At 36.4% G+C, this 15,285-nt stretch overlaps 1 protein-coding gene across 1 annotated transcript in view; it reads left to right on the top strand.

The window, feature by feature from the left end:
- LOC119410392 (vacuolar protein sorting-associated protein 13B) overlaps positions 1-15,285 on the top strand; it is a 98,388-nt gene that overhangs the window by 12,034 nt on the left and 71,069 nt on the right. The window contains exons 2-5 of the mRNA XM_037677303.1: positions 712-829; positions 7,349-7,516; positions 8,673-8,854; positions 9,696-9,870. Of these exons, the coding sequence (XP_037533231.1) occupies positions 712-829; positions 7,349-7,516; positions 8,673-8,854; positions 9,696-9,870 (643 nt within the window). The remainder of the gene's footprint in view (positions 1-711; positions 830-7,348; positions 7,517-8,672; positions 8,855-9,695; positions 9,871-15,285) is intronic.

Genomic DNA, 15,285 nt, shown 5'->3' with positions numbered 1-15,285 from the left:
GAGAGACGAAACGTTTCTACATTTTTTGTTGATTTGCTTTGTTTTGTTTTTTTTTGAATGTCCAGAGGACCAGATTTAACTTTTTTAGACTGTTATCAGTACATTTCTAATACACTAATTCCCAATAGACAGACACCAGTTTGAGAAACTGCTAGTCAGATTTTTTAAAAATCTGTAATCTGTTATGTCTTAAAAGTACTACAAGTAATGTAAAAACAAATGCAAAAAACAAAAGCAAGTTAAATTTCTTTTTAATTACAAGTATTTTTGTAGTTTTGCATATAATTTAAATCTCCCATTTTGTGGCAAATGTTAAAATTCTTTCTATATTTCATGTTAAATTGAGACTGAGTACATGGTATACAAGGAAACTAAATTTTTACATTTCAAAACAACAAAATGGGGAAAAATTTATATTTTTTTTAGATTTAGATTTTTAGATATTTAACAGCTGACAAACACTAATTAGTACAAGCTGTGTGCAACTTTTGAAACTTCAGTAAACTATAAGATTAGTCTAAGTAATTTAACTAAACTTACAGTTTATATAACTTTTTGACATGCAGTTTATCACTTATAGTTTCATATTTCATTAAGTATTCATCTGTGTATCTAAATACACCATTTTTTTTGTTCTGTGTAATGTGTTGACCTCTTCATCTTATCTTTTGACCTTGGTTTTTTTGTTGTTGTTCCTTTTTATTTTGTCAGGATGATCATGACAGTGGCTCTAGCTCTACCAATCGCAGTATCTCAGACAGCTCCAAGCTTTCAGCCAAGCCCCGTCGCATCCAACAGGCAGCCCCTAGTGACCCGGACCTTCCCCCAGGTGAGTGTTGTCTTTGGACTCAATGACGCTGTTTTGGCTTGCTAGGAGAGTAATCACCAGAGTAAACTGGCTACAAATGATCTACTCTACAAAATGTTATATTTACTATCTTAGCCCAATTCCCAAACGGAGTGGTTATTGTCTGTGAGTTGTTTACATAGTGGAAAATATTAAAAATGAGCAGAATTGTGCTTTTGTTTTTGCCAGTGTACATTCTGTCTGCATTTGCTATGTTAATGTTGTCCCAAACTTTCTGAGCACACTCCACAAGCTGTATCAGGTTTTTAGGGATGATGTCTCCACATTTCATTTTTCAGGCAATCTCATAGATGTTTGGTAGGTTTAAGGTCTTTGCTCATGGAGGGCCAGTTTAGAACAGTCCAGTGTTGAGTAGGGGTGTAACGTACGCTAAACTCACATTTCTGTTTGGTTCAGTTTCAAGGAGGGCTCAGTTCAGTAAATATTTTGCTACAAAAAAGGCCAAAATAAAGACTTACAAAATGTTTATTTTGAAAATATGCCAAGTAAACAAGTTTAGTCATTACAGACTTCTTACTGGAGGTGATCTGGTGGATGAAGAAGACTCGGCTGCTATCTTCGTTGACATCCTCAGACTGCAAATAACACGGATATAAAAAATTGAGTCAATTAGATCACAATAATACAATAACAATACCTCTTCTTGCAGTCATCATATGAGGTGGTTGAATATTCTCGCTCGCTTATCATCGATGTGGCAGGGCTTTAAAAATTTGGGGTTGGGCTTGTTGACAATATCAGTTTTAGCTTTTTCATAAAGTGCTGCTACAACTTTGTGGTTGAAGTGATGGGATGTCGTAGGCAGCGGAGCTCAAGTCTTTAATCATATGCTTAAAACCAGCGCATCATCAACATTTGGAAGTAGATGCATAGCTTTAAAAACTCCTACAGCTTGTGTTATTGCTTTGGACTGATCTGAATTACCTGATAAAGGTTGTTTATATGCTGCCGTTATCGGTGTTTGCACCAAACTACGTTCATATTCGGATGATGTCGTTTCAAGTGCGTTAACAAGTTAGACATGTTGCCTGCTGCAGATCCAATCTCCATGAAACAACCTCGACACACAGCTTTGGATTTACACTTGTCTTTTAACAAGAAAGCCATAATGTTCCCAAACAGGAACGAGATGCTAGGCTGCTAATGCTATGCGTGCTGCAAGATAATAGCGCCGTGCTGAAACAAGCTTAGGAACTTTAGTTTTACGACGCATAATCTCTCATTAATAAAATTTATTGAGAGAAAAAATAACCGAAATGGTACACACGTGAACCGAACATGCTGTACCGAGACGGTTCAATACACCTTCATGTACTGTTACACCACTAGTGTTAAGCTTTTATTTCTCAGCTATTCTTGAGTGCTTTAAGCATCTTTGGGTCATTATCCTTTTGAAAGACGCATGGCCTGTGACTGAGGCTGGGCTTTCTGATACTAGGCAGTGTTTTGCTCCAGGATGCCTCGGTAGTCTTGAGAATTATTTGTGCCCTGTACAGATTCTAGGCTCTCTGCGCCAGATGCATCAAAGCAGCTCCAAAACAAAACTGAACCTCCTCCACATTTCACAGAAATTATGTTCTTTGAAAGTTTCATTTTTTTTCTTCTGTAAACACGGAGCTAATGCAGCTTGCCAAAAAGATTCAGTTTTGTCTCATCACTCTGAAGAGAATTCTCCCAGAAGGTTTGTGGCTTGTCAACATGCATTTTGGCAAATTCCAATCTGGTTTATTTATTTTTGTCAATAGTGGACCCCTCCTTGATCTTCCATGGAGCATATTATGATTTAACTTGTGATTGGTGGTGCAGTTAAAGTGATTTACCATGACCTTGTGGTTTGGCTGGAATGGTTTTAAATGGTTTCCTTGGCTCTTTATCTACCGTCCAATCTATCCATCTGATCAACCTGGGGTTGCTATTCCTCTTGTGTCCAACTCCTGGAAGGCTGACCAATGAATTTTTACACTTTTTATCGGCTATATCATGGTCAGAGGAACATAAAGCAGCTTGGCGATGGTCTTGTAGCCCTTATGTTTTAGCATCTATATAGACAATCTTCTGTTTTTCAGACAGCCCTCACCCTTGTTTTTGTTCTCCATGCTGAGTCTGGTTAGGGTTATTAGTTTTAAATGTGACTATTCTTCAGAAATTCTCTTTACTGATGCCAACCAATCTACGGTATTAATTTATTCCGGCATATCTTTTTTTAAACAAACAACAAATTGGTTCTTCTTCCTATTTTATTCTATCATAAAGGCATACACTACAGATATTCACTAGATAATTATTTTAAGTGAACCATTCTTCAAGGAGAAATTAATCTGTTTCATTGAGCTGTAAGGATTTTCATACATATAAAAAGCTCTAAAGTCCTAGTAACTCGGATAAAATATTGACCAACCACTTAATATTGGAAAAATGTAACACTGGAAGAAAAATCAAACCATTTGAAGGTTTTGTATTAATTGTAGACTTGGTGATTAAAGAAATGGAGAAGTGAGAAAGAAAAACAGGCAAATGAAACCTCTGGATATAAGGTTATAACAAGTCAGTTTGGAAAACAATGAGCCCCAAGCTATAAGAGTTAAGTCAGTGTACCATCCAAAGGTCAACTCTCAGACCTCTAGTAAGCTTAAATCTAGGAAGTTACTCTCTTGGCTGGTTTTGTCAGGGGAGGATCCATTTCACGACCTGATGTTATGAGATAATATCTCTCCCCAGCTGTTAAAGCAGGCTGCCCCACACCCTAGCATCTCCCATGGTGTCTGCCTTCAAGATACCTAAAGTGGTGTGTGCGTGTGTCAATACATCACTTTGTTTATCCTTTTAGTGTATCTGTTCATTTGTGTGCGTATGTGACACTGTTCCAACAGCGGTCCCTGTTTTAACCCAGTACAGGCTATCCAGACAACTGAGGGGTCGGAGGTTGAAGCAGCTCATTAATACCAAGGAAACATGAATGCTGTAATCCCAGACTTTCTCATTAAAAACTAGAGGTTAAAAGGTAGATTAGGTAAAACTAACCTGCTATGACTCAGACAGAGGATATTTTTGTTAGAATAAGATACATGGCAAATATGTCAAAAGTTTTTATTGTATTTCAAGGTTGTGTTCTAAAATTAAAGACATCAGTGTACATCACTATATTTTAGACTACTTTCTTTTGATATGAATACAAATTTTATTTGGCGGGTTTTCTATTTTTTATTTTTCCTTTTGTAGGTTATCACTCTTTAAATGCTGATTTTGTAGTTTTGTATTAAATACAAACACTTTTTTTCCCCATGTTTGGAGAGAAGCTATAAACCTGTTAAGACAGTTTAAATGTTGCTTTATTGATTTAGTCTTTAACATCTAAGACAGCACCATAATAGTCTGAATTGCTTCAAGACATTTCTAATCTGTAGTTCAGTACATGGAGAACATTAATCCTTGCAACTCATTTTTTACATAACTGCAGAAAACATCATTTACTGTGGAACTAACATCTTATTAGACAACTTTTTATTGTGATGGTTCACTTGCAGTTTCACACATACCATACAACGCTTGTAAAACATAAACATACAAATTAACCAGGAAAAACTCAACCGCTAGCATGGAAAAGTGCTTCATTTTTATGTAACATTTTTAAATTCCAGTCTAAATTTTGGGATACTTGGAATGTAGTATGTTGTTTTACTGTTGGTGAGAATCTGAGCAGTAGAAACTCAAGTTTATTTTGAGGGTTGCAATATTTGAGTTCAGTTTATTTTTTACATTATAGGTGATCTAGAAATGTTATCAAATATTTCTAAGACATGATCAATAAGCTTAAACTGGTATCAGACATGGCTAATTTAGGCACCAATGGGTACCACATTATTGGGTTCATTTATTCATAGCAACAATTAATAAAAAATGTTCCTAAAATATTAATTTTGTTGCACTTAAGAGTTTTTGTCTCTGAAGACAGTGATTTACAGAGGCATCATGTCTGCACCTAGTATAAGAAAGGTTTTTGTTAGTTGCGAGGCCATCATCATTATGTGTTAAACTATTGTACTTCCTTTGCCCTTGTCTTGAAAAGGTCTTGAAAAGACCGTTCTTTCATTAACTCTTTTTTAAAAACAACTCCATAATAAACCTATTTACAGTAGACATTTTGTCTTATTGTCTGTTTAGTTTTTATTTTTTGCTCCGTGCCTGATTGTTTCAGTAGTGCTTTAACATTTACAGAGACAAGAAAAATGTGTTTTTTTGCAACTCTCAACAGAAAAACTTTTGGACTCTATGAATCCCTCAAAAGAACAAGTTTTCCTCGTCATTTTAGGCTTGAAATGTTTATAGTTGTATTTTGTCTGTGGGTCTATCACAGGTGCTGGTTTTGTCAATTGTTTACAGAAGTTTGGAACTGCTTGACGGTTTGCAAAGAGTACGACTGCACAGCAACAGAAGGCATAACAAATATCAGAAGGTGTAAAAGGGAAAGAAAGACGCTGTAAAATGAGTAAATTGGATCCAGAGTGGGACGTAGCAGGGGGTAAAGTGTGGGTTTACTGGCCAGGCTGCTGAGGCAAGAGCAGCTTTTTGATTGACCCCAGACACACACACACACACACTCACACACACACAGGGACACACACACGTACACACGGACACAGACTGAGGTCCACACCTGCCTGCACCATGCATTAATGTTACAGGAAGCGTGTTTATAAGTTGAGTTGATTCTGCTTCTTGCTGTCTCCGTGTTTGGTCAGGCAGAAAACTCACGAGGAGTTTTGTTAATTGGATTGTACCAATATGTAATAAGCCTGTGTACAAGAGACAGAACAGTAAAGCTATTCATATGAATGTTTCTGTCAACAGCGCATTTTAGCTCTGCCTAATTATTGATTGTTATTCTTTAAGCCAGGCATGCAGATGCAGGAAGACAAACATTTGGTTTAGAAATGAATCAAAAGCAGTATAGGTTTATATAGTCTTAACTTGTAACTGCTGAGCTGAACATTAAAAGGGAGGGATGAAAAATGTGATTGGCCTTGTGGTTGAGAGAATTATTAGTGTATATTTTCATACTTTGTGGTTGAAACTCCCAGCTCTGTGATATATTAAGATCTTTTTGTTAAGATCTTGCTTCTTATAAAATGTTTCTGATGAGAAGGTACTTCTACCGGTACAGAATCCCTCTTTTAGTTTTATGAGTCAAGTCAGTCGAGACCGTTTTTCTCTCCTTTTTAATTTCGCCACAAAATTAACATTACATTTGATTTTTGAAGTAAGGTCTGAAGTGAAAACTTCCTTTTTGTTTGCCAGACTGGGTCCTTGTTTGTTCTGATAGTGTATACTTTTTTGATTCCTTGTAAGACTAATACTCAAGCTTTGCAATGCACCCAGGGACTTTTTTCTCCTAAATAATTACAAGATAAAACTATATACTTTGATGTGTAAATGTTCACGTAATGATGCTTAAATATATTAAATAGAGCTTGGATTTTTTTAAATTTTTATATGTGGTTTATTGTGGGATTTTATTTTTAAGCCAGCTTGTACATAGTGTTGGGAAATCTATGATTTTAGTATTGATAAATTCACCACTGCTAGATATTAATATCATTTGAAAGTTAGCCCAGTGGCCTGGAACTTTCTCATATTTACACCCCCCCCCCCCCCCCCCACACACACACACAGTTTTAGAAACTTGTAAAATAAGGGAGCAGATATTTATATTATTTGAGATAAAATTTCTAAACAGTTTAATGTCACTGTTAATATTTTTCAATAGCCTGCTTTCATCGTCAAAGGCCAAACTGGATATTTACCAGTCTAAAGGAAAAAAGTACTGCAGGCCACACAATTGTAACACACTCTTTTTCAAAGATGTATCTTTCGCACCATTTGTTAAAACATCAGAAATATTAGCTCGGTGTGACTGATGTATGAGCTTGGTTAGGATTTTTTGTCGTATTTATTTAACAACAAAAGATATGGTGATGTTTGAGCCAATAAGTAATTAGATTTACCTGTTGTGCAACAGTTGCTTAATTTGTGTTGCCTTTTATGCAACAACTTGACTGACTGTGACGTCAGATCAGGCAAATAATAAATTGCATTTTTCCAAGTTGACTTCATGACCACAGGTAAACTTAGAGCAATTCTCTTGCACATATGCCTGTGTAATTTCACAATACAAAAGTAAACCAACTAAAACTCCTAAAATGGCATTAGTTTGCTAAACATGCCCTATTTTACAAAGCTAATAAACACTTAATGACTAAAGTGAAGCTAGCTACACCACACAGCTGTCAGTCTGCTTTTATTTTTGATATTCGGTAAACATGGAACCTCATCTGAATATAAAACAGTTTCACCATCTTTTCTGTGTTGTTGTGTGTGAACATGTGTAGATGTTTCTCAGCCGCTGATATGCATTCTTTCAAGGAGTATTTGTTTTGATTGTCTAATTTCACATTTCTTAATCCGTTTGTTTTTTGTTTGTAGGTTATGTGCAGAGCCTGATTAGGCGTGTGGTGAACAACGTAAACATTGTGGTCAACAACCTGATCCTCAAGTATGTTGAAGATGATATTGTTCTTTCCGTCAACATAACCTCAGCAGAGTGCTACACAGTGGATGATTTATGGGAGAGGGCCTTTATGGACATCACTGGTGAGTAATTCGATTACTTTTCTTTTTAATGGTAATTAGTCATTACACAGAGACAACTATTTAAATCCTATAAGTTTGTTCAAAGCGAGAGAAAACCAATGTATTGGACAAGCATTAATAAACCTATTTAAGTACTTTTTACTTGATAGAAAATACTCCGAAAAGCTCTTTGTAATTTTGTCTAGTATTGATTAATCAGTGACTGTAGATAATCTAATGGTTTTATGTCCTCCACCTACAGAGGTTCAATCAGTTCAAAAAGGAAAATGAGATTTATTTACACATTGCTGATTCAAAAAACGTTCAATACAAAAACAACTGGACTTTATTTGTAACAGAAGACTAAAATAAAACTAAATGAAAAATAAAGTCCAGTTGTTTTTGTATTGAAAGTTTTTTTGAATTCATCATGTCCTGGATGACTGAGAATCTTCACCAGCACATTGCTGATGTTACAGTTCTGGTGACTCTTACTATAGTCTGGTCTAAAGAGGTTTTCCAGAAAGGACAAAGCTTTGATGAAGGTAACTTTGAGTTTAGACAATTTTTGACTTGTCCTTTTTAGAAAGAGAGGAAAATAAAATGGAATGTATCACTATGGGAAGACTTTGTGAACTAAACCTGCTCACTGGCAAGTATCCTCCAAGGAACATTATGTTTCACCTGGTCTCCTCACACCTGAGCCAAGCTGTTCAACATGACATATTCCTTATAAATCAACCTGATTAATATCACTGAAGAATAATTTCATAAAACTTATACGGTCAGTGGGCGAGAATTTCTTGACCTAAATTGGATGTTTTCATAATATTTTGTGAAACCAGTATTGCTTTTCATCAGATTCACTCATTTATCTCATTAACAATATCCAGCTATGCATATCTAATTTAACACATTAAATATGATGATTGTTGTTCCAAGTCTTCTTTGGTGTGGACATAATGGCATTTGTTTGTAATTGTTTTTAGTTTTTGTTTTATTCCACTACAAATGTGAGGATCTATTTTAAGAAAGTATATGTTACTACCAGTTGTAGGATTAGAAACACATTATCTATTTATTGGGAAATGGTTAGGAAATGAAAAATAGTTCACAAATGATTATTATTAAAGTTATTTGACATTAACTTTTGTATTTTATTCTTTTTTTTTTGTAGCTTCAGAGCTAGTTCTGAGAAAAGTGATCAACTTTTCAGATTGCACCGTGTGCTTGGACAAGAGAAATGCCAGCGGCAAGATTGACTTTTACCAGGATCCCTTGTTATACAAGTGCTCCTTCAGAACACGACTGCATTTTACGTACGAAAACATCAGTTCCAAGATCCCATCTGTCATCAAGGTAACTTCATATTTTAGTCATAACGACAAGAATCGAGCTCGACATTTTAACTTTTTACATCCGTTTTGTTTTGTTCTGTTTCACATAAAAGTGCTACTCAGTGGAGTCTGAACAAACGACGTTTCCTTTGCATTTCAGTTCATTTGGAGCTACTTTGTTTTTGTGAAGAGATTTGTTGTATGGTTACCTTTAAAAGTACAAATCAGAAAATGTTGACCGAACTGACAAAATGTAATTTATTTGTAAAAACCAACAAGCTTTTGAGTTTTTCATTCTATACATTTTTTTTTTGTGTAGAAACATGCTAAACATCTTAGTGTTTCAGTGTTGGCTTAGGAAGTCTGAGAATGGTTTTAAATGGGTGGAGTGACCAGTTCTACAACACATAAAGGTGTACAGATTTATGGTTGAACAGATCTGGTTTTGTAAGCTTAAAATAATGTTTGCTATTTGACAACCATTTATTGGTTAACCTCCAACTTTCATATTGTAGATATACACAGTTATTTCTATACATTTAATAATGAATAAAGTAGGTATTCATATAGGCATTCAGATTATCATTAAGGTCTAAATTTAGTCAACAGTTAAATTGGTTATATACCTAATCACCATGTAGTACAATACTTTCTATATTTTTTCATTCTGAGTATCGGTATCTTTATAACTGTTTAAATTCTCAGTTTACTTCCTTCAGTGAGGTTCTAAAGCATATGTGATCTTCACTCTGTTGTATTTTTCTAGCCTTCATACTTTTATTAATTTAATGCCAAACTGTTTAATGTTCCAAAAACCAATCTTCATGAATACATTATTAATTTTCTATTTCATATCTTTTAAGATTCACACGATGGTGGAAAGCCTGAAGCTGTCCATTACTGACCAGCAGCTGCCCATGTTCATCAGGATTTTAGAGCTGATCATCGCCCTCTATTATGGGGAAATAGGAGGACACAACCAGAATGAGGGTGAAGAAGGAATTGGTCATGTCAGAGATAGCGGAGCGAGTTCACCAGGTGAGTGAAGGCATGAGGAGACAATATAGTCTTGTACCCTGAAAAGTATTTTTGCTATGGGCTATTTGTATGTAAAATATACCATGGATTAAAGTTCTTAATCACTTTGAACATGGCCAGGACAGATTTTTGTCATCTGTAAAAATGAGGAGGGGGAAGTAGTGATTTTTTTTTTTTTTTTTTTTGTGGTCTTGTTAAAGCCATCCAATCTAATAATGATGCAGGGATTTAACTGATGCCACTTTCAACAAATGGAGAACCAGAGTCACAGCTTGAGCCAATCAGAGCAGAGCAGGGTGGGTCGTGCTGTCTGATTCTCGGTGAGTCCAGGTGTAAGCAGCAGAGAGAAACCACAGGTAAAAGCTCACCTGCAGCAGGCCAAGGACGACACCCCGCTACCCTAACATAACTGCCCACCCCTTCATGAATGTGATAACGTATAATAAATTATTAAACGTCTGTGCTTGCAAGTGACCAATTCACTGAAGCCGGGGAGATACGACAACTGATGACCATCACCTCCACTCCATCCTCCCGCACTATGCCCCGACCTCCTGGGTCTTCTGTATCTAAAATCTAACTTTTATTAAATGCTAGTGTGTTCAGTGCGTTGTCATCATACAGACATGTGCAACCTGTGCACGTGACCAAACTCCAGGTCTGAGCGACAGAGACATGCATCACCGCTTGTTGAGTTTCTCTCTTGGTGAGAGAGGCAGTTTCTACTGTCTTAGTGTTTCGAAAAAAATAAAATAAAAAACAAGGGTAAAGATGGACATTTATGACCCAGATGATTGTCTCTGTTTAATTTCCCTCTAAACTCAGTTCTCTGAGTCAGTTTCAGCTTTTCGTAGTTGATCATTTATATCTAAATAAATACATTTTTACATGGTATTATCACATTAGCAAGGTGTCTGTCTGGATGAGCTAAACTTGATTATATTTAGAACCATACTAAGAGATAACTGATGAATGTAATTTGATAAATGATCAAATATGAAAAATAAATAATCTTAAAGGATTACATGAGCTGAAATCCAGTAAATATAATCCTTTTGAATGAAATAATCATTTTAGGGGAGAAATCTGTCAGTCTGGCAGAAAAAAAAAGTTTTACTCCAAAGGACTTCCTGTGCTTTAATTTTTAAAAATATATTTGACAACCCCCCAGCTAAAAGCTCTGGGTAACTGGCTGGGTAACCTCCAAGTGTAGAAAAACTTCAGTTAAAAGATTTTTTTTCTGCTTTAATTCAGATATTCTACCCACAATAAATTTTGACTTTTAGCAGAAAGTGAACATTTGGGACATTATAAAGTTGCCTTTAAATTTTACTGTGGTTGAATTGGTACTAAGGTTCTTGTAGAACATGTTCATCTTATGACTCTTGACATTGTGCTTTTCCTGTTTGGAGCTTTTATTTTTCTTATACTGCTGCTGCTTTTCTTGTTCTTGTAAAGACATGACTGTATGCTTTAAAACTTTTGCACATGTCGTATACCGTTTTGTCTGTAGATAAAGGTTATTCGTACTGTATGTACTACATACAGTACAGTACTGTAAAATACTTTTAAAGGGCTCAGAATTTTCAAATAGCCTTAAAATCCCAAACTTTTAGAAAACGGACAGAAAACAGAGGGAGACGACGCCTCAAACAAGAATACATATTATACATGTACAAATACACACAAAATGTATACATAAATGTATACATGAATACTAATTTTGTTTCTTCAGAAAGTGCTCATTCATGTTCTTAAAGTTGAACAAGATCAAGACGCAGGTCTTCCTGAGCTAAATGGATTCTCTATAACAAGGAGCAACTTCTGGTGGAGTCGACGAGGTGCGCAGTGAAAAGCAGGAAGCACAACGCACTTCAGTTTTACTTTTTCCAACTTGCTCTCTTCCTCGTGGTCTGGAACTTTCACTGCGAGTTGGCGCAGCTTCCATCTTGGCGTCCACTGCCAGATGTAAGAGTCGTGTCATGCTGCTGCTATGCAGAACCTCTGAGAATGAATTAGTATCCCATCACAGAAATGTACAAGGGGGGCCTAGATCTTGGAACCTGAGCGCCCACAGTCCTTATTGTGTTTTTAAGTAATTGACTTGAGTGACGAAGCTGAAGTGGGGCTGGGTGCAGTCATGCATGTGCACTGTAAATGGTTGTTAGGTGTGTGTGTGTGTGTGTGTGTGTGTTGGGGTGTGCTCGTTCATGGACAGGTAGTTTTTCGTGTATACAACTTGTGTTAAGAAGTAAAGCTAAGCTTTTCTGAAAATGTTTGTAGCTGACCTGATATTTGACTTGGAAAAAATATAATTTAGTTAAGACTTTTTTTTTATATTGAACTTGAAGTGTTTTTTTTTTAAGTTATATTACTGTTTCAGCTGCTGTAGTTGGGCAGGAAGAATGGTTGTCTGCCAATCTGAAGGTTGTCCGTTTTATCTGGGCTTCCACCCACCACATGCCAAAGTGTCCTTGGGCAAGACACTGAACTCCCAATTTGCCCCTGACCTGCAAGGATGTGTGAGTTTGAGTAGGAATGGGTGAAAGTGACTTGTGTGTGTTTTGTGGTCTGTAACTGAAAACCTTAAATGCAGCCCATTCACCATTTAGTTATTGATTTTGCTTTCAGACATATTCTTTGCAATTTGTATTTTGTGTAAACTGTTTATATGACACAAGTCAAGTGTTTCTTTTGCACATGGAATTTCATAATTATTTAATTTAATGGGATGCTAGAGGTGAATTGCTGCTCCACTTCCATTTGTTGTTTACTTCATTTTAGGGATGCACGATATTGGATTTTTAGCCGATAGTGGTTATGCCGATATGTTAAAACATTTGGCCGATAACCGATACAGATATTTTATATACTTTCCTTTGTCAGAACATAGCCCTCTTATTTTGGCTTATTTGCTACAAAAATATGTAACAGATGCAAGAGCTGGCGATGTATATTCAGTAGCAGCCATATGATATGCATCGCACTTTAACTTATATTAAATGAAAAGTGTTAAATATTATGTATTAGCATTAGTCACCTGTGATGCTGTCTCACTTGTGGAGGCTTGTTCCAGCTTCCTAGCTGCAGTGTGGGATCCTCTGCACTCTTGTGCATGAAGGACAGACTTTTTCAGTTCAAAGTTTTTGTCTATCCATTGTGCCGTAAGACTAATCATGCTAACGGGGCTAACACGACGTCCAAATGTCTGTGGTAAAACTCACCCAAGTGCTATCGGCTATTAGCTTCTCATTGATGCCGGAAATGACGGCTTGTAACTCGGGTAAGCAGGTTACGTCGGAAAAATATCTCCGACCTAGTCCAAAAATCTTTGAAATCTGACATCCTCACCAATGGAAAAAAAAAAAAAAAAACCTTCCACACCACTGACATTTTGAATTTTCCTCTCCACCGTGAGATCAGGTAGGCGCACGTGACGTCATTGCATTGTGCTGCCGCTGCAGGCATCCTTGTCTCAGAGTTGTCATACAAAAACAGCGTCTTTTGTATCGGTGAGTTATTTTGATGGAATGTCCGATATTGAACTTTAACTCTAATGTTGGCCGATTCCGATACCATGCCGATAATATCGTGCATCCCTACTTCATTTACTTGTACAATTGGCACTGTCTTGATTTACTATGCTCTAAGCTCTAATTTTTAAAGTGGGTCTTTCTAAAAAATACTTTAAATAAAGTTTGGTTCTGTCCAATTATAACTGAATATTTATATATATCTATACATAAATATTTTCACAATTCTAGCTCAGACCCAGTGGTCCATTCATAAATGGTCACAAAAAATAAAGTTGGATATTTGTTTTTGCAGGATGCAGTACATTTTTTTGTTTAGGTCAATAAAATAAAACAAACAAAAAAAAACCCCATCCTTTCAGTCCTGACCCTATCTTTCAAGTTTTGGTTCTCTGAAACAGTCGGACCCTTCAGATACTTAGAAACACATTGACTGGGCCAGCTGGTGACTGTAGTGAAACCTGCAAACCTTGTGAGGTAACAAGCCTACTTCTTCTCAACTGTGCAGGGACATCTACTGGTTTTTGACAGCACTGCCCCCCCCCCCCCCCCCCGCTCCCCGTTCGCCCCCCCCCCCCCCCCCCCGTGTCCGTTCGGCCCCCCCCCCCCTTTTAGTTTCAAAGATATGTTTTGATGCTTGAAGATGCTCTCATTGATATGATATTGTCATTGCATGAGAAGATGCATTTACGTTCTGCCTGTGGATTTGTATATACAATAATTCAAATTATGTCACACTTCTTGTAATGGTTGTCTCAAAAAAGAGCCAGTCAGCACTTAGACTGATGGTGACTATGTGAACAAGATGTATTTCACACCCGTGAGGTCAAATCACTCTGAGTTTTACTTGCTTTTGGCCTAATACTTTCAAGTCACCTCAAGTTATTTTTTTTTAATCATTTAATGCATTATTGTACTTCTGTTAGATTAACTTCTAATTCAGATTAGCCTTCGTCAGTATATGATGTCAAGTGGAAGAGCTTGACCCATCAAAGCTGACACTTGTGGCCTTCACAAAGTAAAAACAAAAACGTGCAGAAACGAGGGGCAGAATCAGACGATAAAATTAGACTAGAAAGAGAGAACAAGAGCTCTAACATGGGAATTTCAATTGCCAATTCATAAAGTGAAAGATTTAATTAAAATGTGTCACAATTTTCACTGCCTTGGCCTCTGGGATTCCTAAACGATGACTTCATAGACAATGTTGTTTCATGCATCGGACATGAGGCAGTAAGGAATGGGATTACACATTCTTGTGTATTGACATCAATTTCCTGTATTCCGACATGTATGGAAACAGACGTGATAATACCAGTTTACTGGTTACGGTATGAACCTGAGGGATTTGTGGTGATTTGGAGATCCGTGAACCTTCAAAAGAAAGGGAGAAAAACACAAGGAATAATACAGTGAACTTCTCAAGGTGGTGATATGGAATTCATTCAAATCATAAACAAGACAGTTCACTGTATTATTCCTTGTGTTTTTCTCCCTTTCCTTTGAAGGTTCACAAAAACCTAGTTTTATTTTCAATTTCAGTTTTTCTACTTTCTTTGGTTCTACTCCTTTGGATCATTTAGACCATTGCTTTTTTTAAATTGAAGTGAATTAATTAATTTTAAGTCAAAACCAAAACTGTCTCTTTGAGCGTTATTTTTTTCCTTTTTTTTTAGCCATTTCTTTTGTTCCCCATCACAGAGTGAATTGGGGGGAATTGGAATTACCCTCAGTCTGTCCATCCCTTCATCTGTGAATGTTGAGAGCATGATAACTTGACAAATAAGCAATGGGCCAACTTCCTTTTTGGTGTATGTGTTAAAAAAAAAGTTTGAAAATTGGGTTGCCTAGTTAAAATCCAAGATGGCCACCTCCATATATA

Source organism: Nematolebias whitei, chromosome 5 (genome assembly GCF_014905685.2).
Source record: "Nematolebias whitei isolate Nwh7 chromosome 5, NemWhi1, whole genome shotgun sequence".
Taxonomy (NCBI): Eukaryota; Metazoa; Chordata; class Actinopteri; order Cyprinodontiformes; family Rivulidae; genus Nematolebias; species Nematolebias whitei.
This window is presented reverse-complemented; position numbering and strand designations above follow the sequence as displayed.